This window comes from Opisthorchis viverrini (genome assembly GCF_000715545.1).
Source record: "Opisthorchis viverrini unplaced genomic scaffold opera_v5_220, whole genome shotgun sequence".
In the NCBI taxonomy this organism is placed as follows: domain Eukaryota; kingdom Metazoa; phylum Platyhelminthes; class Trematoda; order Opisthorchiida; family Opisthorchiidae; genus Opisthorchis; species Opisthorchis viverrini.
In genome coordinates, this window is record NW_008751874.1 from 585681 (window position 1) to 609025 (window position 23345).

Genomic DNA, 23345 nt, shown 5'->3' on the forward strand with positions numbered 1-23345 from the left:
GTAGAATATAAGGTTGAAACTAACTACGGAAAACTACCTGATGAGCTCCAAGAAGGGCGAAACCGGTTGTGGGCTGTCGAAGAGTTTTCAGCAACCCTGTGATTTCCAGATTCCAAGTAGAATATAAGGTTGACGGAAACTACGGAAAACTACCTGATGAGCTCCAAGAAGGGCGAAACCGGTTGTGGGCTGTCGAAGAGTTTTCAGCAACCCTGTGAGTAGTTTCCAGATTGCAGCTCCTTGCACGCGAACCCTTTTCATTACTATTACGATCCGTCCCGAAGTGCCCTTCAAATTTCATGACACCTCTGGACCCACAACTATGCGTCCAAAATAAACATGTGCTAACTCTGACATAAGCCAGTGTTGGATTGAGGTCCCCTGAATTCATGATTTTGATACCTCCCAACCACACCCTTTCCACTTACTCTCCTTTCTATTTCATCAAATAGTATGCACCCATCACCTTCAGCTGACCTCTTCAAGTAATATCCAGAAGTAGATCAGTAATAGAAATCATATTGTGTTACCAGAACAGAATCTCTCATGGTATTGATCAACACTGTGTTCATTTGAAGAAACTCAAGATCAGAAGTTTGAACGGATCGTAATAAGACAGATCGATTGTGAGTAAGCTGACGACGAGTACGCGCTTATTACAGCTGACAATGATGATGATGATGATGATGAATCTGACGAACTGGGTCTAAAGATCATGTTAGTTCGTGTGTGTTAACTTTTCACCGTCGAGAGATAGCCAACCCAAAGTAAATAGAGTTATCAACTACAGAATGTTTACTGTATAAACGGCAGAAAACTGAATGTCGCATCCTACTCTTATTTGTTATCATTATCCCCTCGGGTACAGCTGTAATTGATGCAGCTTACACAGGTGGATCACAAAAATCATTTGCGGGTTCTAATTGGCCGATAAAAAAGTTGAATTTTCCCAATGCTTCTCGCTGTCGAATGAAATGAAAAACTTCATCAAAAAGCTGTCATCCCAAAGAGCGGTCAGCCACGTGAACTTTTGTGTATAAGTGCCAACCTCTTAACTAAAATATGATTTGCTTCCGTTGGAGAGTCGGGATCCACCGAGTAAATTGCTGCTCTGTACATGAAAGCCTGAAGTCAAATAGATAGGAACAGCGCCTTCACTCAATCAGGAAGGATTGAGAGGTTTCGTTTGTTTTAATCAATACATGATGGTTATCAGTGGAAGATTTCGCGGTGAACTTCGAAACTACCAGATGCCTAAATAAAGCGCAACATGATGCACCCGGATAAACGATGCGCTTCGTTGATCGCATCGAGTTTTCTTTCCGAAATCTTGTATGTGACAGTAGAATAGTAACAGAAAGAACCAGGCGTTGTATAAAAAAATCAGATAGCATCATACCCACACCAAAGAGCATTTCCTGAAAATAGCTGAGTTATCTTGAATATGTAACCTTAAGGGACCTTGGCAACAACGACGGGTTTATTTCACGGCAGCGTTGGTGAGTTTACAGTGTGAAAAGAACATTTTGACAGTCTGTGGTGTAAAAGACCCGGCGAAAAATGCATGGTACATTTTTCTTCTTTTTCCGGGTTCCTGGTCACCTTCTGTATTGTATTATCCAGTAGGAACTATTTCCATCTCAGACAATCTGATAAGGAATACAACTTCCGGCTTTCAAGGTCATCTTCAAGAAGTGCTTTTACCTGAGCTGTGTATCGTAAAAATAAGTTATGATGAGACGCTTCCTCTGTTGCATTTGTACAAGAAGGTTCTTCCAGGACTCTAGCTCTTTACTAGAAGTCCGGTCATATCAGGTTCGTTTTTATCACACAGAATACAATTCGTAAAAATGCTGAATATTTTCTCATCTTGGATAACTTATGACAGGCTGGAAGGGCATGGCAAAAAGAAGTTCGCTGGTAAGCTTTCGGGTCTGGACAGAAACTTGGTAGCTGTGGGGAACGTCCATAAACCTGTATGTTGAAGTTTGACCAATTTTAACTTCCGTCAGCCAAAACATGGTAGTCGTGAGTGATCCTAATGCAGCCAGGTACAGTTCAATGTTGTTTTCCACTTCTTGGCATACGTTCACGAATTCTTCCACGCCCATAGCATTGACAATGATTAGGTATACGAGTGAATGGGAGAAGGCCTTCTCTTTGGAGTTGTTTACTAGAAAACGCGAAGTGAACAGTTACAGACCATTGGACATGGAAGCAAAACTCTCATATGCATCTTGTTTACAGAAACTGAATATCCACCTTCCCTTAAACGCGTCTTCCTGGACTTTCCTAGATATTCATTGACTGTTGCTCAAATGCAAACAAAAGCGACTCCACAAATTCCATAATAGATCTCACGTTTCAAGAGACGCGAAGCGGATTTACGAGAAAGCATACTACTTGCATGCCTCCCCCATCAGTAGTATCCACCGTTACACTAGTAGACGGACGAACAAAATCGATGCGTATGCCCACAACTGAGCAACAGTCAAATTCAAACATCAATAGTGGTCAAGCTGAATACAGTCTGCTTACCTTGATTCAGCAAAGCCGAAATGTAATAGTAGAAACTGTTAAGCAGGGTGAACTGATTTTTTGTCACATCTGAATCCTCGTCACAGGGATGTGGAGCATTCCATTCGTAAGGCGATAGACGAGCTGCGGCAAACATGCACAAACACACAGCCAGGTAGATTGCAACGACGTACAGCCAAACCTGTCAATAGGGAAGATAGTACAGAACATGACGGAGGGGCTATTGGGCTCCCAGTTTCTAAGCATGCCGAACCGAAATGAAAGAAGGGAATCGAAGTCGTGGTACAGGTTACCATGTTTACCATAGTTTATTGCACTTATCCTGAATAAGAGACACGTGAATTCGTGGCTCAGTAGGTATCATTTCATTCCGACTATTGAATAATGAATTTTCACAGCCTTGTTTCTTCGGAACCATGCGTATATTGTTAGCTAGCTCATGACCATTTTACATCGAATAGAAAAACGGTCTGGGAACTCACCCTCCGTTAACAGTCACGCAACTCAAAATGCAAGCTTCCCAGACTCACGAATATGGTACAGAAATGAAGAAGATCCAGTCAAACACAGGTTAGTTCCATGAATGAAATGCATAAACCGTGGGAACGCTGCATTGCAGTGACAAGATATCGACTCTTGGCTCTGTACGAACGAATACTCTGAATTCGAATAAGAATACCTGGTTGTACTGGCCACGTGCCATTCCTATTGCACTTTGCGTGTTCGCGACAATCACTTAAACGTGACGCCTCTGAGTACTTCACCTACATAACCACAGATAGTGTGAGTTTCCTCTATCAAGGATTAGTTTGTGTTGATACCACTAGTGCATATCGCTATCAAACCGTTTACCGATTGGGTGAAATAAAAGTTTTCAGGCGCGAGAGCTCAACCAAGTCTACCTACCTTGGGTGCCAGTGGTTGCAGAAACGAGAACAAGGAAGGTTTCTGACTTTTTGGTCTGGTAAACAAAATACTTCCACCGATTGTCATCCAAGGTGTACTGAAATCCACCAGTTTCTCACGTTCATAGGTGATAGTGAATCCGGCAACGGCCATATCCACCTCCTGTGATGGAAGAAAAGTTGAAGGGCGATGAAATTCTGTAAAATAACGTATTACGGATGCTCTGATTAGCTGTGATGGGAAGCTAACCAGCCGTTGTTATTTTGAAAATTTCAGAAAGACTGGAAGCTCACAAACTGCTGCATGTGTAGTGCTTAATCTGAGTGTATTTTTTTCCAGATCTACCCAATACGTAATTTGTGTGGATGTGTCTACGGTCCAAAGACCAAAATGCAAGATAGAACATGCTTGATTCATGGTATGAGTACTTCCCATGACAAGAGTTTAATCGATCAGCTTTCCTGAAAAGCACTCCAGATTTAGGCACCTCGATAGTAGCCTATTTCAGAAGCACACTGCTAACGTGCTTCAAGCCAACGGTTGTCCAGAGAGGGTCGGAGCGTCCAGTCAATATGTCTTTCATGACCGTTGTAAAGAAGCCAACCTAAGAAGGTCTACTAATAAAGGTGATCTGTTGGTGAACAGTCAGTCGCCGCCGTTTCAATCATTACAGCGCAAGTTTTAAGCCGCAACACTGTGGTCTTTGTATACAATCAGCCGTTCGCCCAACTTAAAACTCAAATGTAAAACGCCAGTCTTTATACAGAATATGGTTGTGTATACATGTATTAGACATCCAATACGGCAAATTGCTTAGAGAATACTCGAGCATGTCTTTTGCTGGAGACCTACCAAACTCAGTGGTTCACATAAAAGCTCAGTCGCATCCCACATAATTGACACTGGCCAAGTAATCAACCCGAGCGAGTCGTCTCACGTCATCTACCGAGTACCCAATAGACTCTGTCGATCGCGTCGCCTGGCTACAGCCGAAGCAATCGCAGTATGTTTACGAAACCCCGTACTGTACTGTAAAAAAACGCTTCGTACGATCGCTCAGTCTGCCTCTGTCATGTGATGCCAATCAACCGACCATGTGGCCTAATAGCCCTCTAGAATGTATCAAAGCACTGAATTTGGAAACGACATGGAATGCGGCGACAACCAGTCGTTCCTGGCTCCATTTTCTTCAAAGTAAATAACCAATCTTAGCTGCTTGCTTCATTAGTTATCCTTATTTTAACCAGCAGATGTGTGCTACACTGAAAAAAGATCCCGAAAACATTGATATTTGTTCTGTGTTTTTGTTCAAACCATTAGGATATTCTAAGGCATACTAGCCTCTGTTGTTCTAATTTAAGTATGTGGTGAACTACTCATGAGTAGCTACAAGCTTCGCAGAAGCGAATTACACGTCGAAGTCAGAATGATGTTCACCCTGTCCGAGCATAGGTAGGCTTACACCACGTATGAAGTGCTAAGCTAAATTTCCACTCTTATGAACTCTCACTAGCACTACATATTATTTACTCTGGAAGGGTTTTATAATTGAAGGTCCGCATGACCAGAGATGTCTGTTGCTGATTAGCTAAAATAACCGCGAAAATTAGGTGTGGGGCGTCCTACCGTTCATGTGGACGGTAGGCCCTGCAGGTGTGGGACGTCCTACCGTTCACGTGAACGGTAGGCCCTGCAGGCGGAAGTGATTTGCAGCCGAATAGGGAGTTTCGCATATGAACACTTCAGGAGACGACGAAATCACTGCGAGAGAAAACTACGAAGTATGTCGGGTCAGTGTTCAAATGCACTACCTCAACATTGTTCATTGAAATGGACGTTCTGAATAGAAATGTTTCAAAAGTTTCGAAAACAATCCTGACGATATGAATTTCCTGTGGCAATATTATATCAACACATTAATCAGTTCCATGGTGAGTTTTACGTTTAGTCTCACTTTGGAGTCTAGTGTCAAAACATAGTCTCCATTGGGAGGGCAGTTGTTGTGCGATTATCTTAGTGTCATTTGTTTCGAAATGGCTTCTTAATATCCGTCAAGGTTTCGTCCTATAGATGAAGTCATTTTTTGCCGGAAAGTGAAGAAATATCAAAAAGACCCTAGCGTGCGCCCGCCCACGTAATCATTCGGCGTTCTCCACCGTTGCTATGTTGAGTCTCCTGCTTACTTACTTTTCGAATCAGTTGCCCCATAATTCCATTATACACAACCGTACCGTTCGGCAACGTTTTTGCAGATCCGTATTGATCATCTTTAGGGATTTGAATCGTGTAATTGAAGCCGACTTCAGCAGCCAGAGCGTCCAATAGCTCTTTGCAATATCCTGTCCACGCATCTGGATGTGGTAATGGATTCCCGTATGCATCTGAACTGATTGAAATCATAAATGGTGGATCCTGTGCGGGTTAAAAAGAAGGAACAAAGAATGGTTTGACAAGACTGTGGGACGTGTGTAAAAAGTAAAATTGTGACAAGCTGTCATTGTCACTCTCACAACGCCGTGAGCGAGAGGGTTGTACCGGAATACTTGATGATTCCAACGTCAGCATTCAAGAATGTTGTCACCAAGAACAAGCCAACCAACATATGTTTTTTCATCAAGGGATAACAAACACGACGCATGTGATTTAGCACACTGTTGTATGAACAGAACCAGGACGCTGTTTAGCCGCGCGAACCGAGTTTGCATCAGTTACTTATGGTTAATCCATAATGAGCCAATGTCAACCCTCTTTCCTCGTATTTTTGTACATTATGAGCGGTCGTCAAACGCGGACTGCTTTCATCTAACATAGACCTCCGCACAACAATCCGAAATGTTGAACTGCCGATACATATGCGCGTGTCTCGTTACCTGTCGTCGTCCTTTTCATTACTCTGCATTTTTGCAATAAGCCATTCCGATGTAAGTGTCGCCGTTGCTTGGTAAAATTGGGCTCGTTATCTTGTTGCAGCCTTGTTGCAGCTCACAAGATCGCTGCTACCGTTTCCTCGCACCAATGATGTGTTACCACTTTGTTCTCAATGAGCAATTCTTGATTTAGCAGCGTTTCAACTCACTCAATACTAGAATTTGTTAAGCGCTTGTGTAATTGACATGAAGACGCGTGAACCCGAGGATAACGTTGTTTACTGTATGCTGAGAGGAAGAACCATGGGACCTCAATGTTGTTGAATTATTAGTTTCCAAAAAAACGTTTTGGCAGCTTACGACACTAGGGCTGTGATGAAGGTGATAACGAACATCTGGAATAACTGGCCACAGAAAGACCGGTCATAGAACTTTTGTAAAACCGATAGTTATTCATGAGTTAATGAAAGTATTTTTAGAAGAAATTCTTGGAGCTTGATATCTTCTAGGATTGTTGTGGTCGACTGAATATGTGTAATTCCAGTATTCAAGACACGCCAGGTAAGTCAGGCAGCAGGTCTAGCCATGACTGCGAAATGAAAGAGGTCAGTTTGTACTATCACACACAGAGCAACAGTCTTCACAATTTCTCATGCGCTTGACCTCAGTCTGTGTTCTATGAAGTGAACCTTGTGTCAAAAACCACTTACGAGAAAGTGTACTTTGACAGTGCAGTTTGACGCCGCTCGGTAGATTGAGTTGCAAAAACCAGTATTTAGTGAACGTGTTAACCAGTGTTAACCACGAAAAAAACAGAACTCCAGGAATACATATGATATGTCCCTCAAAGTTGGTACCACCCCCTCTGTAAGAACGATTCCAGGCCAATTGCATTTTTGGCGACCTAAGCGGTAGTGCGAATTTCAGTCTGATAGCTCAGTAGAACGTATGAAATGACCAGGCCAGAAACAAGTTCACAGCATTTGGCTGTACATTACATGCTCGATCCTGTATATGATTGTCTGGAGACGTTTAAAATAGACGTCTGCTTGTAAATCATTACAGGTCAATATCGTCGACCTTTGAATAGCGGCGTACACAGTTCGGAAAAGAAAAGACACTATAAAATGTTCAGTGTTGAGCTTCTTCATCTCTGGAGAAGAAGTCGATAAAAAATCTATTCCAAAATATGTTGTGATGCAAAAGCGGTCTAGGGTAACAATGGACTCACTGCTTTCGTCGTTACAGATAGGACCACGTCATTCATGCTGCTAGGGTGTTTGTTTGGCCGTTTGATAATTTTCTTGACCACTTTCATCCGTTCGTCGATGTTCCACACACCACTCTTTGAAAAAGAGAAATGAAGGCTCAAAAATGGTGCGAATTTCAAGATTTGAACTTCTCATAGTAGTCCCAACACACCGCTCAACATTAATCAAGTATTTCGAGCCTCCTCGCCACTGTTTGTGGCCACATGTCTTATTACTTTTCAGCTACTGACATTTCAACAGGAGTTAAAAATAACCCAGAACAATTATTCGTCACGAGCAATGAGGCCACGAGCCGGCTATCCACGCAATGAAGCGATGAATAAAGGTTAATTGAGATTCTAAAACGAAATAGTCACTTCTTAGCCATATCAGGTCACAACGCACCTTACATTGTTACTACCTTCAAATTCCATAGAAGGTCGATGAGACAGTGCTAAAGGAAATCCCCTTTCCCGTTGCAATGGAACCGGGATGTAATTAGAAGGTAACCTGATGGAAGCAATAAAGATGCATTTAGGGAGTTTTTATGACGTTTATGATCACTCATCTGTGATCGAATTTCAGGTCTTTAAAAGACCAACTGCCATGTCCTGTTGGCAGCTCCTGTGTGCACGTGCCGGGCATTGTACGGTGCGCCTAAAGCAGTACCTCTGTCAGAAAGGATAAACAAAAATGACGTAAGCCCCTGGAAGCGCGTCGTATCTGTACATAACTGATCAAGTCAAGGAACTACAGTATTTCTTTTGGGTCGTACACCGAGTGTCACTGCAACGACAAAGAATGGTGCAGTAAGTCAGAGAGCATCATAACCCGACAACGTACTCCGCAACTCCGCTTCTCAAGTAAATTGGTATGGCCTCGGATTTTGATTCTGATCAGAGGTAAATTCATTCTACACACGGTTACCACACTGACAAAATTTATAGGACGAAACAAAATGTTGAAACCCTAAAACGTTTGCGGAAACATGATCATATGTGGCTTCTCAGATCTAAATAAGGGGTTGAAATTGTCCAGACGGACGAGACCAATTAGATTGTCAGGATAGCTATTATTCTGCCAGAAGATTCGAAATTAGGAACAGGAGAGCGTGACATAAATCTACATCTGGATCTAAAACCTTCTGAAAGAGACAGGGTTGGTTGAGGCTAGTTGTAGAAACGCATCCGTTCTAAAGGAACCCGGATATCACAGTTATCTTTTCTGCCGAAGACGAACACACCCGACCTGCTAGCATCCATCTTTTAAATTTCAAAATCCCCTGACCATTCTCCGGTCACATCGTTAGCCAGTTCGTTGGTGCCTATCGTGAGAGAATCATCAACAAGTAGGTGAAGTCTGCGAGTCAGAAATTAAAACTGTACTGCTAGTAGATATTTTATTAATCTTTTCATTGTTCACTAATGTGCAACTCGATGAAACTAGAGACTTAAAGAGCATATAAACAGAATCCATGAGTGGACCGTAACAAAAAAGGTAGCTCAAGCGCTATCGTGGCGTGACTGATCAGCTTACAAAAACGAAACGTCTTTCAAGTAATCTACTGGGTGTCTTTCTATGACTGAGATTAAAAATGTCTTCAGCTGCTGGGATCTGATAAAAAGGACTGCAACGATTGTTTGCCTTTAACTGACTAGCGGTCAGTTCAGATGTACCCCTAGTTTGTTGGTAAAGTCATCCGTATTTTTTTCAATGACCATCGTTCACACTTTTAGCTGTGAAGCTTTGCACTGCAATTTAGTGCGCCAATCTATTGCTTATCTGAGATGTGTTTGCTCTTATACCCATCACAGAAACCAAGTTTTCCTTTTCAAGCCGTTTTTGTGTGATAAGTTTCAGTAAATGTACATTTATTGATATGAAGATTTAACCTCCTAACCCTTAGCACCCGTTTTCGTTCTTTTCCTCTGCACAGTTGATGTTTGTCCAATACCTTAAAAGACATAGTATGCACCGTTACTTTGGTTACTCGGATAGACCATTCTGTTGGCCGAGTTAAGATGCCAACTTCATTGTTACACACCATCCAGTTTCTTCCAGCATGACCCTCCCTTTATTAACACTAACGTTTACGTTCCAAAATTGTTCCTCTCGGCTTTGAAGCCAAATTTGCCACTAAGCTGTCACCAGTTTCGAAATAGCCCTCTTTGATATGTGTTTACTCATTATGGACTGAGCTCGCCAAAGTGGACCTAGAGTGGAAAATACGTAAGTACAGAGTAGGTAGCCCAGTCACCTGAACCTGATAAGTGTTAGGTGCTATTCGAGGGAATATGATTCTCTGCCCAACACTCTCTTACAGATCGTTTCACTATGTTTATGCTGCAGCCAGTTGGTGCCTGCTATACAAGAGAGAGATTGGCAACCGGGGGACCTAGTTTCACTGCCATGGCGTAGGACTCCTGTTAGTGCGGTTTTGTAGACACGGTCATTCGACCTCACCAATAGCCCTTTCCAGCACCCAATTTGATGTGAATTAGCAAGTGTTACTGCTGCCGCACAGTAACATCATATGTCAAACGGCATACGCATCTGCCAAGAAAAATGAAAATATCAGCATTCTCAAGCTCCTCATTTCAAGGTTTTAAGGGGTTACATGAAGGTGAGAAGTTCCTAAATAAGGCACTGCACTTTGAAGGTATGACACTTCTGCTGATCTTCTAATAAGAGTAGTTTGTATGGTTGCCTGCCCGCCAAATAACAGAACAGTATCACCAATAATCTCAAACCCACTACTCTTTCTCTAGATGCAATTGCAACATGTCTTGAACACGTTTTCAGCACATTTCAATTGCTACCTGAAATATTTAGCCCTGTGATCAAGACGGGCCAAGATAAGAGCATATTCCGATTCGGAATGAGTGGTATCGAAAGATCAAACTCAAGAATATAGCCTTTGCAGAGAGTAGTAGTAGATATGTGATCGATCTGGTTCTAAGGCTCTCTGTTAGTAGGGCAACGTCAATCAACGTGACAGCATTTGATCTTCCGAATCCAGTACCACTGAGAGCCAAATGATGATCAGTCTGAAGCTACACAAGCCGACCACACAGTCGACACCTCTTGACTTCAACCTAAACAGACTACGAAGTCACGCCTGTGCTTAGCTGTGACATCCAGCGGGTACACTGAAGTCACCGGCCACTAAGATAATACCACAACTCGTCATCCTGGAGAGGGGAATGGTTTGTCCTCGAAAACGTATATGTTTCACCGATTCAGAATTACCCTTGTTGGGTGTATATGCAGAAACTACAAATAAACAACGGATATTATTTCGGCTATCGTAAATTTGTAGGCAATGCAAAGGGATTACTAACGGGAATTCAGCTTTAGTTCTGGAGCTGAAGACTTTGTCAAAATCGGCGTAATCCACTGCAGGAGATGCAGGCTTATGGTGAGCTCAAAGGCGGTAGTTCCCAGGTAACGAAGATGCGTAGGCTCTGTTGCTGCAGATAGACATCAAATACGAGTTTCGGAAACGCAACGTACAACTATCGATGGCAACAACATCTTGGTGAGCTGTTAGCATTAGTATTTGCACACTGATATTCGCGGTAGAAACAGAGGAATGAGGTCCGAGAAGCGGACTCAATAGATGTGTGTGATGGCACGTTTTTATTAACTTTAGGTGCAAGACTGATATGCCTATGGCTGCTAATTACAGACGAGAGATCACCATATGGGATGGAAAGTGAGCTGAGACCTAATACCTAAGCAGCAATTGTTCGAATTAGCCTTTTTCGTTTACCCACCGTGCTGTACTCAGAAGATAAAAAGATCCGGTTGATGTTACAGCGTAATGGCGATGGCAATAACTTATTGAAATTTGTACAATTCATAGACCTATGTGGGGTGAATTACTACGTTGGGCACCCAAACCCAAACAGGGAAAATACTCGCACCCTCAACCAGAGAATTTGGCTTAAAAGTATGAATGCAAAGCAATGGTGGGCATGAGACTGCCAGATTAGCGCAACTTCTTTTGGACACGTAGTGACATGCTCCAAACGCCTGTCTCTAAACTGGAGAACGTGTTCACTGGACCTATATTCACTGACGAGCCTAGTATGAGAGACTCTGTAGATGTCAATGAAACAACCTCCAGCACAGATCATTGGGTCACAGAGGTGCACACATCCCAAGGTCTCTTCGTGAAGGACTCAACTACCCATGAGGAATGTTGCTAACGCGATGAAATGTCTACTTCATGACCAGATTTATTGTATGATCCGGGTCTTTCCTCAATCATCAGGAAAAGAATGCGCAACATGGTAGGATCCAAAATTGTTTGCAAAATACCGTTGTCGAATTTTATCGTTACTGCTTTCGAAGTGTGAATAAAATACGAATAGTAAAGTTTTGACGGATGTCTTGAAATCCGGCTTCGATGTGAATCGGGACACTAAAGAAGTAAAAAGGAATGGATAATTTGAGTAGTACTCCTGTTGGATAGTGGGAGTGCTGTATCTACTCACTCAATGACGAAAAGCGTAAACAGACTCTCCTGCATGTAGACTGTAACTAGTATTCATTAAACGTTTCACCTAATCACATCGATTTTATTTGTCGTAGCTTTTTACCAGATGCCATGTTTGGTGTGTTGTTGGTCTGGTGGCCTAGTGTGACAGCTTACTTGCAGACATTTCGTGGCCATTCCGAGAGATAATAGTGCACTATTGAAAACTGCCAGTCAGGAAAGAAGAAGACTAGACTGCGTGCCTATAGCCGAAAACGGGATGTGTACCGACAGTCACGGGGCTTGCTGAGATTATATGAGGATATATTTGACATTTCGACTTTTTTTGCTGAAAATCAGCCAGCTGGAAGCTCAACTATTCTGAATTATACCCGATCGGCTGTGAATATCGATCAAAATTTCATGTAGCTTCATGAAAACTGGAAGTGTAGTTTCCGGTTTTGTCTACGAGGCGAACACGGTCCATGAAATCTACATAAAACAGAGTATATATATAGGGATGCCATTGTTAATTCAAAATCACTGCAAGAACTAAGAAAATATCAAAATATGTAAACTTGGTCTTTTTGTGTCCCACTTTTATGCTACCTTCCGAAGAAGCAAACAGCTGATTTACTTACCGGGGTAAAACCGCCCTCAGTTAGTTCCAACGTGGTCAAATCGAACATTGTTCTCTGGCCATCTCTGTCAAATCTGAATTGTCCTGTGATGCCTCCAACAACATCGGGTGATACCTGCATTACGATTGAAATAAACGAAAAAAACCACTTAACTTTCGAGAATATTTTCGATGAGCGTCACACATCTCATTTAACATTCAAGGTGGCAGCAGACTTTCACGGAGTCGTTGTTCAGCAAGTTCTACCTATTAGCCATTGACGGTTCCTCTTCATATGGAATCAGTTGGTAGCCCATTCTAATGCGAAACGGTACACACGCACATCCATACTTTATGCTGCGAAGCTAGTAGACAAATAAACACAAGTTGTGTATGATCACTTATCTATATTGTAGCGGTTTTATTACGTAACATGTTTTAAACTCAGCACTGAAGATGATCATTGATTTAGATAAGAATTTAAACGTGTCTTGTAATTCTTGAAACCGGCCAGGTATCCCAGTCAAGTGGGATAAAATTTCCAGTTTCAATGAGCATACAATTATTGTTCCGAAATGAGCTCGATAGAAGCGCCTGTGACATTTTAGGACCTATCCTTGCATGTGACTCCCGAAACTCAGCCGTTATGCACCTGTTATAGCACAGTAATGACATGACAAGTGGTAATAGATGATGATAAAGAACTTCTCGTCACGGTGAGTTCTGCCCTACTCAGTAAGCACTTGTGGCACTTTTGGTTATCAGTCGTGTGGGTACTGAGTTGACGCTCTATCTGTTTTGCGGCCAAAACCAGACTGTAAAAGTGTTAGATGTCGTCGAGCACAAACAGACTAGATGGTCAATAATTCCTCTTTCTGATGACGTTCCCTTAACCGGATATTATTATTGGATAGGGTGTCGTTCCTTCGACAACTTTCAGATAAGTTTAGTGACAATCTTATATTCTAGTCAGGGAAACGAGGATACTTTGAAAACTGCTATTTTCACAAACTTGAAGTGCTTCGAGGCACAAATGTCACTTTAAACGCACGATAACCGGTAAAAGAACATTTGTTTGAACCAATTTGGCTTTTTACGGGAGAATCACTGGAACCCAGCTGAATTTTTCGCTTGTGTTGTTCTCAAGAAGCCGGGCTGCATCGTGTTTCAGTTGGTACGATATTTGAAATATCGCAATACACTGATTAGAAGTGATGCACTACTCATAAGGCCACGGAAATCTGTTCGACAGACCACGATAAGTGTCGCTCTTTTTGGGGCTCTTGAGGTAGGTATAATCTCCGAGTTTCCGTCAATCTCACCAGTTTCTATCGGGATATCTCACATATCCCACCCAACTGAATTATCAGGCGGCTCGATGTAGCACATTATGTTGCTTAAGAACACCACAAATGAGAAGTTGACCTGGGTTCCACCCCAGGTGAGTCTCTCAACAAAATCGAAATGGTATGCAAGTAAGTATAGTTCGCTACTTTCGTGCAATTTGATTACCAGTAGAACATAAGCTTGGTGGAAACTCGGGAATAGCGCCTACATACTGATCCCCAAGAAGGACGAAACAGATCGTGATCTGCTGGAGAGTTTTGATCAACTTTATCACAACTATATCACAAATGATGGATGGGGCAAAGGCTTAACGGTCAAGACGGTTGTGTTCGTGCTAGACCGAAAAATGATATTATCTCGCTCGGACATCCAATATATATGTCACCATATGTCAATATGGGTTCACTGGATAGATCCTTTCGTCAATAAACTAGCTTATTTCAAAAAGCACGCTGACACAACCACTGGGACCGATTGAAGATAAATAGCATCTGCGAACGGAGGACGAGGTAAAACGGCACCGAAGTAAAATGACAGGTTTTTAAACCAACCGACCGTTCGGACAGCGACGGACGCAAACAAATTCCCCGTCTGCTTGTCAACTGATAACGTGATGTGCAGTCTCGTCGGAAATGTCATCTGAGGTTGCCTGAAACCGGACCAGTGTTGCGCCTATTTACGTCGTTGTATGTGTCTGAACAATCCTCTGCTAATATAGTGTGTTTGTTTCCATAGAATCACTTTAACTCGTTGCGTCCCCGGCCTAGAAAATTCATCCATATTTTGGGCAGCTTCAGAGTATCTTAAAATGAACTGTCGGTGTGGGAGCTGAGAAACTAAGTGAACGGTTTTCACAAAGATGAAGTTGAACTGCTTAATTAAAAATTCACTGGGTGAGTCGACTGAACTAGTGGGTGTGAATGAATAAATAAATAAATGAGTGAACAAATAATAATAATAAATAAACACAATCGTGGCACGTATTTGGTGAGAGGAATTCCTGCCACAACTTATGACCAATATAAGAAATAATCGGGTTCGCCTGCATCAGATAAGTTCTTGGTGAAAATGGATGAATTTTACTGGATTATTCTATTTTACTTGGTAGTATTTCTTGAGATTGCAGACTACTCATCGGCTCGCTCAAAATTCTTGGACTACTTGATACGTATTTCATGCATCTTGGAGCTCACACGCAGGTGTACTCCCTGAAATTCTGGTAAACTAATGCTGTCGTACCAAATGAAACTCGTGACAGTCATTTTGAGACCCAATCAGCTGAAAAATCTCGTAACAGATGAACTCGGTTGAGTCACTCATTAAAAGCAATACAGACGAGTGTATTTCTCTACTTAGTAGCATGTTTGTAAATCCGAAATCAGCTGTGTTGTGAAGTCTACTATACCATAGAAGTTGCTCAGCTGTGGATAATATTTATCTATGGATCTTACAAGCAAATGAGCACACGCAAATGATTTGCCAAGAAAGATCAGTCGTCGTAGGTTTAAAGGTCCGGTGTGAATGAGTAACATCGTGTTTATCTCTGACAGAGATTAGAAGTACCAAGCTAAGAACTGAGCTCTGATGATTTCGAAATCTTCGTGCTCACAGAGTAGGTCTTTTCATCGCCTCAAGTCCCTCAATCTATGCCAAAGAGCCCTTCCGGAGACAAAATTCGAGGACGTTAGTTTATTGAATCCCCTGCCTTAGTACTTTATGAAGGCTTTTGTCTACCAGATGAGGCATTCTGATTGTGTAATTTGATAAATAAGGACAAATTTGGGGTGTCTGGTGACAATATGGCTTCTACCATGCCTCTGACTTTAGTGTCTCTAAGTGTCTTTGTAGAGCCATCAGACTGAGAGAATAACCGAAATAGAAGATACACAATTTTAACTGATCGACTGCCGGCCATTTTCAGCACATCCTGTGCATTGTTAGTTTCAGTATATTTACTTTTTACCGCTAGACAGGCTTTTGTGGCGCTTGACTATGGGATCACAGCGAAGTCCATCAAGAGGGCTTACAACACCTGGACGTGTTTGCATCTGGTGGTAGGAACTAGCCGGGAGGCTTGTGATCTCGTGAACATGTTGGAGTGAATGCTCTTGACACGCAAACTGAACTTAAATTATAAAACAGAACACCAATTTAGGCGAGAACAATGGTTGATTAGTTAGGAATGTACTTGGCGCTGCAGGTCGCAATTTTTACAGTTATATGGGCAGTTGGTAAGTTTAAATTATATATTTTACAGACTGTCCACTCTATAAGCATCAGCTTTACGCATTCTAACTCTTATATACATGAAGATCATTAACGAGGACAACGAAAATGAGAGAGAAAACGAGAGGTTTACGTCACACCTAATACCGTGGTAATAGGTTGATGATTAGCCAGTTAGCTTATCAGCTATTCAGCTATAAAACTTTCGCAGCTGTACATTTCAGTCTGCCACAAGTGTGCCCGCCTATGATAAGGAGGTCAACAGAATTACAATTGAGCGTTCAGAAAGACCGCTCATGCAATTCATTTCGTCAGATTGTTTCGGCTTTGGTGGAGAAGCATTATCGGCTGCCGTGTGACTTGTCTCTATCCGAGGTCCCCTTTCGAGAAGATGGCGGTTGTCAACGCTTGTAGTAGCCAACCTGTTTTTGCAGTTTTCTAGCCAAGTCATGGGTCGGCCACCACTGGGTCCTCTTCGCCCGACACGTGTCACTAGACTGACTTATCAGTATAACAGTAAGCGAGTTTTATGAAATATGCGGGCCACTAGCCCATGTATTACCTACACTGTAGGTCTCACTTGCCCGAATGTTGACACAGCCCTCTGCTCCTCTTTGAGAGTATTCCCCAAGGTTCACACCGAGCAAACTGGATGTATCACAGGCGACTCAGCGTAGATCAACTGTGCACAAGATTCAACGGTGTAGTTCGGTGTGACCGACCAGTTTGGAAACAGATGCCTGCATACTAATAGTGAAAATTTCATGGTCACTGAACATCAGGTCTTGTTGGGATTCGTATGACGAAGAAACGACTAGAGAAACTGAGGTCAACGGCGAGTTGAAAAGTGACTGGTTTGGGTGAGGAACCAGCATTGATGAGGAAGGATCAGCGGCAGAACATAGAGCAAGCGAAGTGGTGCCGGGAAAATGTAGGAGAGGAGTAGCAGATAACACCCACTAAAAAAGATGTCTGCGTTATAAACGTGGCGGATTATTGAAATTTTTAAAGAAAGCTCATGACTAGCATGCAGGAAACTATGCCATTCATATTTTGGAGATGTGACCACACCAATAACCACACCATGAATGGTGCAAAATCTTTCCAAGGATATCATCGGGATGAAACGTGCTTCGATCTGCCTAGACCCAAATGCTGTTTTAGTGAAGGAGACAATTGCCCACTCCTTGTTTTACAATTCGTCTGATCCTGGGAGACAGAATCAGATAAACACCGCCAGCCGTAGATAGACTAAGCCAGCGTAAGCGAGCTCGGGTGGTCCATTTCACAGTCTCCGTCAAATCAACATGTTGAAACTGCTATTCCTACCATAAATGTCGGACGCTGAAAACCGATACCAAAGGCATCACACTTTGTGAATTGCAGTACACGTGGATATGCATCAAGACGAATCCGTGACTTTATGTATTGATTGAAAATAAATCGCTTTATTCCACCCACAGGAGGAATCATCCATCTATCTCTGCGTGCTTATCTCTACGGTTCTCAGGCAAACGGCATTCGAGAGCGCGGAACCCACCGATTTCATAGCATTGATCAAACTCAAGCCGAGTGGCCAAAGTCCGGGTGGTCGTTCACAACTTAGTTTTTGCGGCAACAGTGGACGTGTTCGTGTGACAGTGACGAGTCCATGCGCCAATAACAAGAAGCTATCGTAGAGGATCCCGAACTGAGTCTGAAATGGATAGGACGAGAAAGGAGAAGCAGAGTGTATCTCATTCAAAGTGGTTTAAGTTCCAGTAGAGTAGAATGTGAAATAACAAAACAAAAAATCAGTAGGACCATAAGGTGCAGTTTTTACAGGAAAGATATGCAGAATAAAAATGAATATGGCACGCGAACATGAGTTTCTGTGTTTCATTGCCCCGTCGGATTATCTGAAGAAGCCCATTTCGGTGATGAGTGTGGTGAACTTAGATGACATCACATGCAATTAATCTGTTCTGGGCGGGAAGAACTGTTAACTCTCCATTGCCACTCTAGCGGGCGACAATCAAACCGGGTCAGTGGTGAGTCTCTCTCTACACAAGTCGACAGACCGACGCCCGCAGTCTAACAGTTTAGTGTGTTTTAGATGCATTTTCTGGATGACAATGTCTTTGTCTGGTTGAGTAGAAGGAACGCAAAATGAGTGGAAAACATAACTTATTAAAAAAAATTCCGTTATTCCGTGACAATTTTCAACACTTGCCGCTCAAAGATGTGTTTGTTGTGGCCCGAAGTTATTCTCATTCATTTTTCCACGAGATTTCCTCTGATGAATACAGCTCTTAGCTTGATCGGAAAAGATAATCTATACGCTTTTGGCTTGGAGCTTTTCTATCACCTTTTTTATTCGCAATTTTTGCCGATGTTTAAAATTGTGCAAAGGATAACAAACGATATTATCACCCCACCATGTAATAATCGATCTCCCTAGTTACCACGAATAGTTAATAGGAACTACCATCAACATCAGTGATGCTCGAATCTAAACCAGCAGGTGCGGGAAGGTGAGAGTAGCTTATCCCTCATCCAACTTATTCCTAACTCAAGTTATTCCTGGCATCATGATATCCACAAATTTGCAATTACAATCAAAGACTGAACACAAATTAACTCTAAATATCACAGGCGAAGTAGGACACCAACTTTTGGAAATACCTGCTTGAAACTTCTGTAAAAGACAAGCTGACAATGCTGAGCGCAAAATGGCCGCCACACGTATCGGGATATTAAAGTAGTAAGGAAGTTCGGTGCGCAAAACCAAGGAGTTTACTCGACAAGTTTAGTTAAGACGGCTGGCAGAGACATTGCGTCTATGGGCTAAGAAAGAAGCCAAAAGTATCGAAGAGGAATCAGTTACTTCGCACACTGGCACTAACGGATTGGTTCACATGGGCTTCAGGGATGCAAACCTGGATATTCTTTAGACAGACGTCAGAAATTTAGTCACCGGATGCAGCGCGGCAAGACGAGTGACCGTGCACCGTCAGAACTACGTTTACAAGTTGGTAACTTATTAGACATTCCACTCGAACGCTTGTCATTATCCATTGCAAGAGGTATGCAACCCGGCAAGACGAGTGACCGTGCACCGTCAGAATTACGTTTACAAGTTGGCACTTTATTAGACATTCCACTCAAACGCTTGTCATCATCCATTGCAAGAGGTATGCAACCAAAAGGAGCACGTAAGCAGGGTACTGACTGGCCTTTATAAACAAAAGAGCGAAGGTTCAACTTACATTTAGCACACCCGTGATTCCCTGTTTTGGCGGTCCAAGATTCGAGTCGATTGTTTGAGGTATGGGAAGTGGTACTGAGCTAGCCTGATAGACCCCTGGGTTTTGCATGGCCTTTTTAATACCCGTTTTGGATAGTATAGAGATTGTCTTGATCTGGGCTCCAGCATCCACTTTGAAGGCAGTCAGGTCCAGTAGGCCAACATCCTAAAGCACAACAAAAATGCACATATTTTCAAGTCGGGATGGGAATTCTCTCTTGTACAGTAGATAGATTTGCCTGCTAGAAATCAAGGCGAAATTTCGGAACGTTTGTTAATCCCCCTCAGTGGAGAGAGGAAATCAATGATGCAACGGATACGGTCATGGTTGCATGGTTGCTCCTGCCATTTTCCTCTCGGGCAGTTCCGGAAGCTGTGTATGGACATGATAAATGGCTGCTGACAAAAGGGGTGGGCACGTGTGCACAAATGTGCATGTGTGTGTGTGTGTATATTCCCAAGTCTGTAACTCAGCATAACTCGGATATTCAACGCCATCCTCGAGCGAAATTTGTCACCGTTACGCGAATTATTCTGAAACCAGTGAAATCATTTTGGCATGCCTGTGGGTTCAATAACCGGTATTCGATGCCTTTCAAACTATATTCGGCCGCCACAATTGGACTGCCAAACAAGCAAACAAACAGACGGGGAACACGGTGAACACTCTAAATGAACCGCATTTGTGAACACAAAAGTGGAAGAATTGTATCATTCCAATGACACTCAAAAGTGTCAGTGGGACAAAAGATTCACCCAATCCTGTATTACCCAACTGCTATACGTTTCGACAGAAATTTTACCATTTTCTATCTCTAAAGCTAAATTCACCAGTGGGCTATAGCTGGTCTGTTGTGTTTGCAAAAGCTGTAGGGTCTGTGATTTCCTGCAAGTGACTTGAACTGCATGTACTTATAGTTTTGGAAGGATTGGATGTAATCCTGTCGTTTCCGACGTTATCTTCTTCTGTATATTGGTTACATGTTTTACATGGCTACGGCTGCAACAGTTTCGTTCACAGATGCTCTGTAAAGATGGAGAAGCAGTAGCTGATACTATTAGCAGGCGAATTTAGTAGTGACAATGGAGTTTTCAATGGTGAGATCAAGGCGGAAGCCATGCATCAGGGTCAATGGCCTGAATACATGTGGGTAATCGGGCGCGCAAGTTGGAAATATCTGCCGGTTTCTTCACCCAGTGATGTGTAACACCTAAGGGTTGTCATGCAGAAAAATGGCAAGTGCCTGAAAAGCTGAACTTTTTCTTCCTTCTGTTCCAAGTCATTACCTGACGTCTCTGGCTCGCTTCCATCTTTGCTTGTTTGCGCAAAAAGGACCCACCGAGTAAATCAGTCAGTTGGCTTACGGTGCACCAAAGAAGCCCATGCAACCCATGGGATATGAGCAGTTCTTATGTCGTGCGCGAATGATTTCTTCCGAAATCCATTCGGCTTCCTTCAGCATTACTGGTTCGGTGTTCCCCCTAAAATCAGAAAACGCCTTGAAGACGTGGATGGTCAAAAGCTGAAAAAAATTTAACATCTTTAGTGCACAGTGGCCGGGTTTTCCATCCAGATAACAAGTCGAACGCACCGTAGCATTGTGAACGCGACCCTTGACAGTAAAACACCACAGGTAATGCAGGTTCACAGAAGCTGCTATGAAAACGCTCCAGTGGAAATGCTGGATTTGGCTAGAAAACACGAAACTGATACAATTACCCAGGTTACTTTTCTGTGGCCAGTCAAATCAGCCAGTCGAATTCACTGGCATAGGGTGGGGCTATTTCTAGTGATCAAAAGCCTTCTCATCTCCTGAGAGAGTTCCGTCTTCCAGTAGACTCTTTGCTATTGACGCTTGATGGATTTGCGCGCATCTTGACAGCCAGGTGATCCAATTGGGTAAGGGTTGAGTAAAGCTTGGTAGCCTCCAGGCCAGGCAATGTGAGTCCATGCGACACCTAACTGATCACCCAGATGTGATTTCAAAGGGTTCAGATAACCTCATGAGGGCGGGATAATATCGTTTGTTCTTGCCAAGGATATGATTCGGAAAACTTTTGACGGAAAATATACTTTGCCTCGTCGGAACTGTTGTCCCCTGAGGCACAGGTTGGCACAAAACAAGCAGCGATTTCCATTTCGATAGGAACTCAGCTTAATTTAGCTGGAAAGCAGGACAGCCCAAAGATCACTGCCTAACGGAATCCATCCAGAAAAGCACGTTTGACCTTGGGTTGAACGCAAACTGCACCATCATTCCACGAGTCACCGCTTCTGCAATAATGGACACACGGAGGCTGACATATGGAAGAGCCGATCTGTCCAGAGCGCTTTGAGGCCTCACTTGAGTCAGCTATCCATGTTTCGGAGACAGCATGCATCAATTTGAGATGTGAGCAACCTTCATTTTTTGTGTGCCAGTTTCACGTGCAGTGCGGACGGAGAACTCCCACTTAGCAGGGACCTCGTGATTTCATTACAACCTTTTCCTACGAATTCCTGGTCCAATCCAAGCTTTTTTTCAACCAGTTTATTTATTGTTAGTGGGCAGCTGGTTGGATAAGGCACATCCGTCAGATGGTTAACAAATCAGTGATCCGGCCACTTGGTCCTGTAGAGTGGAAAGGACACTAGAGGGGTCTAAATTTTTCTAGCGTGGCCATCAGCCAGCCTTAGCCAAACTATACTCGTCATCACCATCACCAGCCAGCACCAGGGACACTCATTTTTCATGGGCGTACAAATGCGAAGTCTGTTCACTTATATTCAAAGCCTTAAAATGAGCAGAACAAAAGGGGTGACGTGGAATAGACTATGTTTGAAGCTGTCCAGATTNGGAATTAGTTCCATCTCACCTAGCTGAATAGGCTCCAAATGACTCAAGATTTTTTTAAAAATTCTCCTTGGAACGAACTGATGCGTTTACTACGATATAAATCACCGCTTGACCTTTAGTTAAGCCAAGTGGTTCTATGAAACCTAAGATACCTGAACAGTTGAACATCTGAAGACTGCCGTCGGATGATGTAAGACGTTAATCTTCATATGTTTTAAAAACTTTTGGGGTTTTTAACATGAAAGCATAATAAAGAACTAAGTACAAGCCGAACTAATTCACTGAGTACTGACTTACCCAGTCCGTAAAAAAGTAGCTGAACTGAGGTCCGGTCATATTGTGTACAAAGGCCTACAGAATGTAAACAGAATGAAGAACCATTAATTCGGAACGCAAATTCATAAGCTAATGAGTATCTGGAGTGATCTGTACGTCAGAAACCTAATAAATTCCCCTTATTGATGGTAAGATAAGCAAACGGATTTTGCTTCACTGTCATTAAATGACTATCCAAGCGACAATTTTTAGTCTACGGTACAAAGCACTCACCAGCAATGTAGTCCCTTTTTTCAGCCTTGAGAATCGCGCTCACAAAACTGGCGTATTAAATTACTGATTACAGTCTCGAGTATTTCATATGAGCTCAGGTTCTTTGATTTTATGTTTATGTGGGCGAAAGTGAATGTTACCAAACTCAAATGATAAGCGAGCAATTCACTAAGACGACATGGTGACAGGGTGAGCAAGTCTAGAGAGATGAGCGAAGCCAGTTTATGAGAATCACCAGCAGTGCGTAACTCAACAAACTAGGAAGATCCCCGAACTTTCGACCTCCCCAGAGACTCTCTGCAGCCGACGATTCCCGATGAGAATTACACAGCTATACAGTGCCTCTCAGCTCTTCATTTACAGGACGAAATTCCCATGCTTTGGATATTATATCCAGAACAATCAGTCGGTAAAAGTACGTTATTCATTCGTCTTCGGAT

The 23345-nt window shown here is 42.7% G+C and overlaps 1 protein-coding gene across 1 annotated transcript in view; it reads right to left on the reverse strand.

Moving 5' to 3' along the window:
• Positions 1 to 23345, reverse strand: part of T265_08425 (hypothetical protein) — a gene marked incomplete at both ends in the record, with an annotated part of 105687 nt that overhangs the window by 8944 nt on the left and 73398 nt on the right. Inside the window, 8 exons of the mRNA XM_009174224.1 lie at positions 2539 to 2719; positions 3445 to 3606; positions 5632 to 5856; positions 7543 to 7656; positions 12683 to 12796; positions 17774 to 17929; positions 19482 to 19685; positions 22654 to 22707. Coding sequence (XP_009172488.1) covers positions 2539 to 2719; positions 3445 to 3606; positions 5632 to 5856; positions 7543 to 7656; positions 12683 to 12796; positions 17774 to 17929; positions 19482 to 19685; positions 22654 to 22707 — 1210 coding nt within the window. The remainder of the gene's footprint in view (positions 1 to 2538; positions 2720 to 3444; positions 3607 to 5631; positions 5857 to 7542; positions 7657 to 12682; positions 12797 to 17773; positions 17930 to 19481; positions 19686 to 22653; positions 22708 to 23345) is intronic.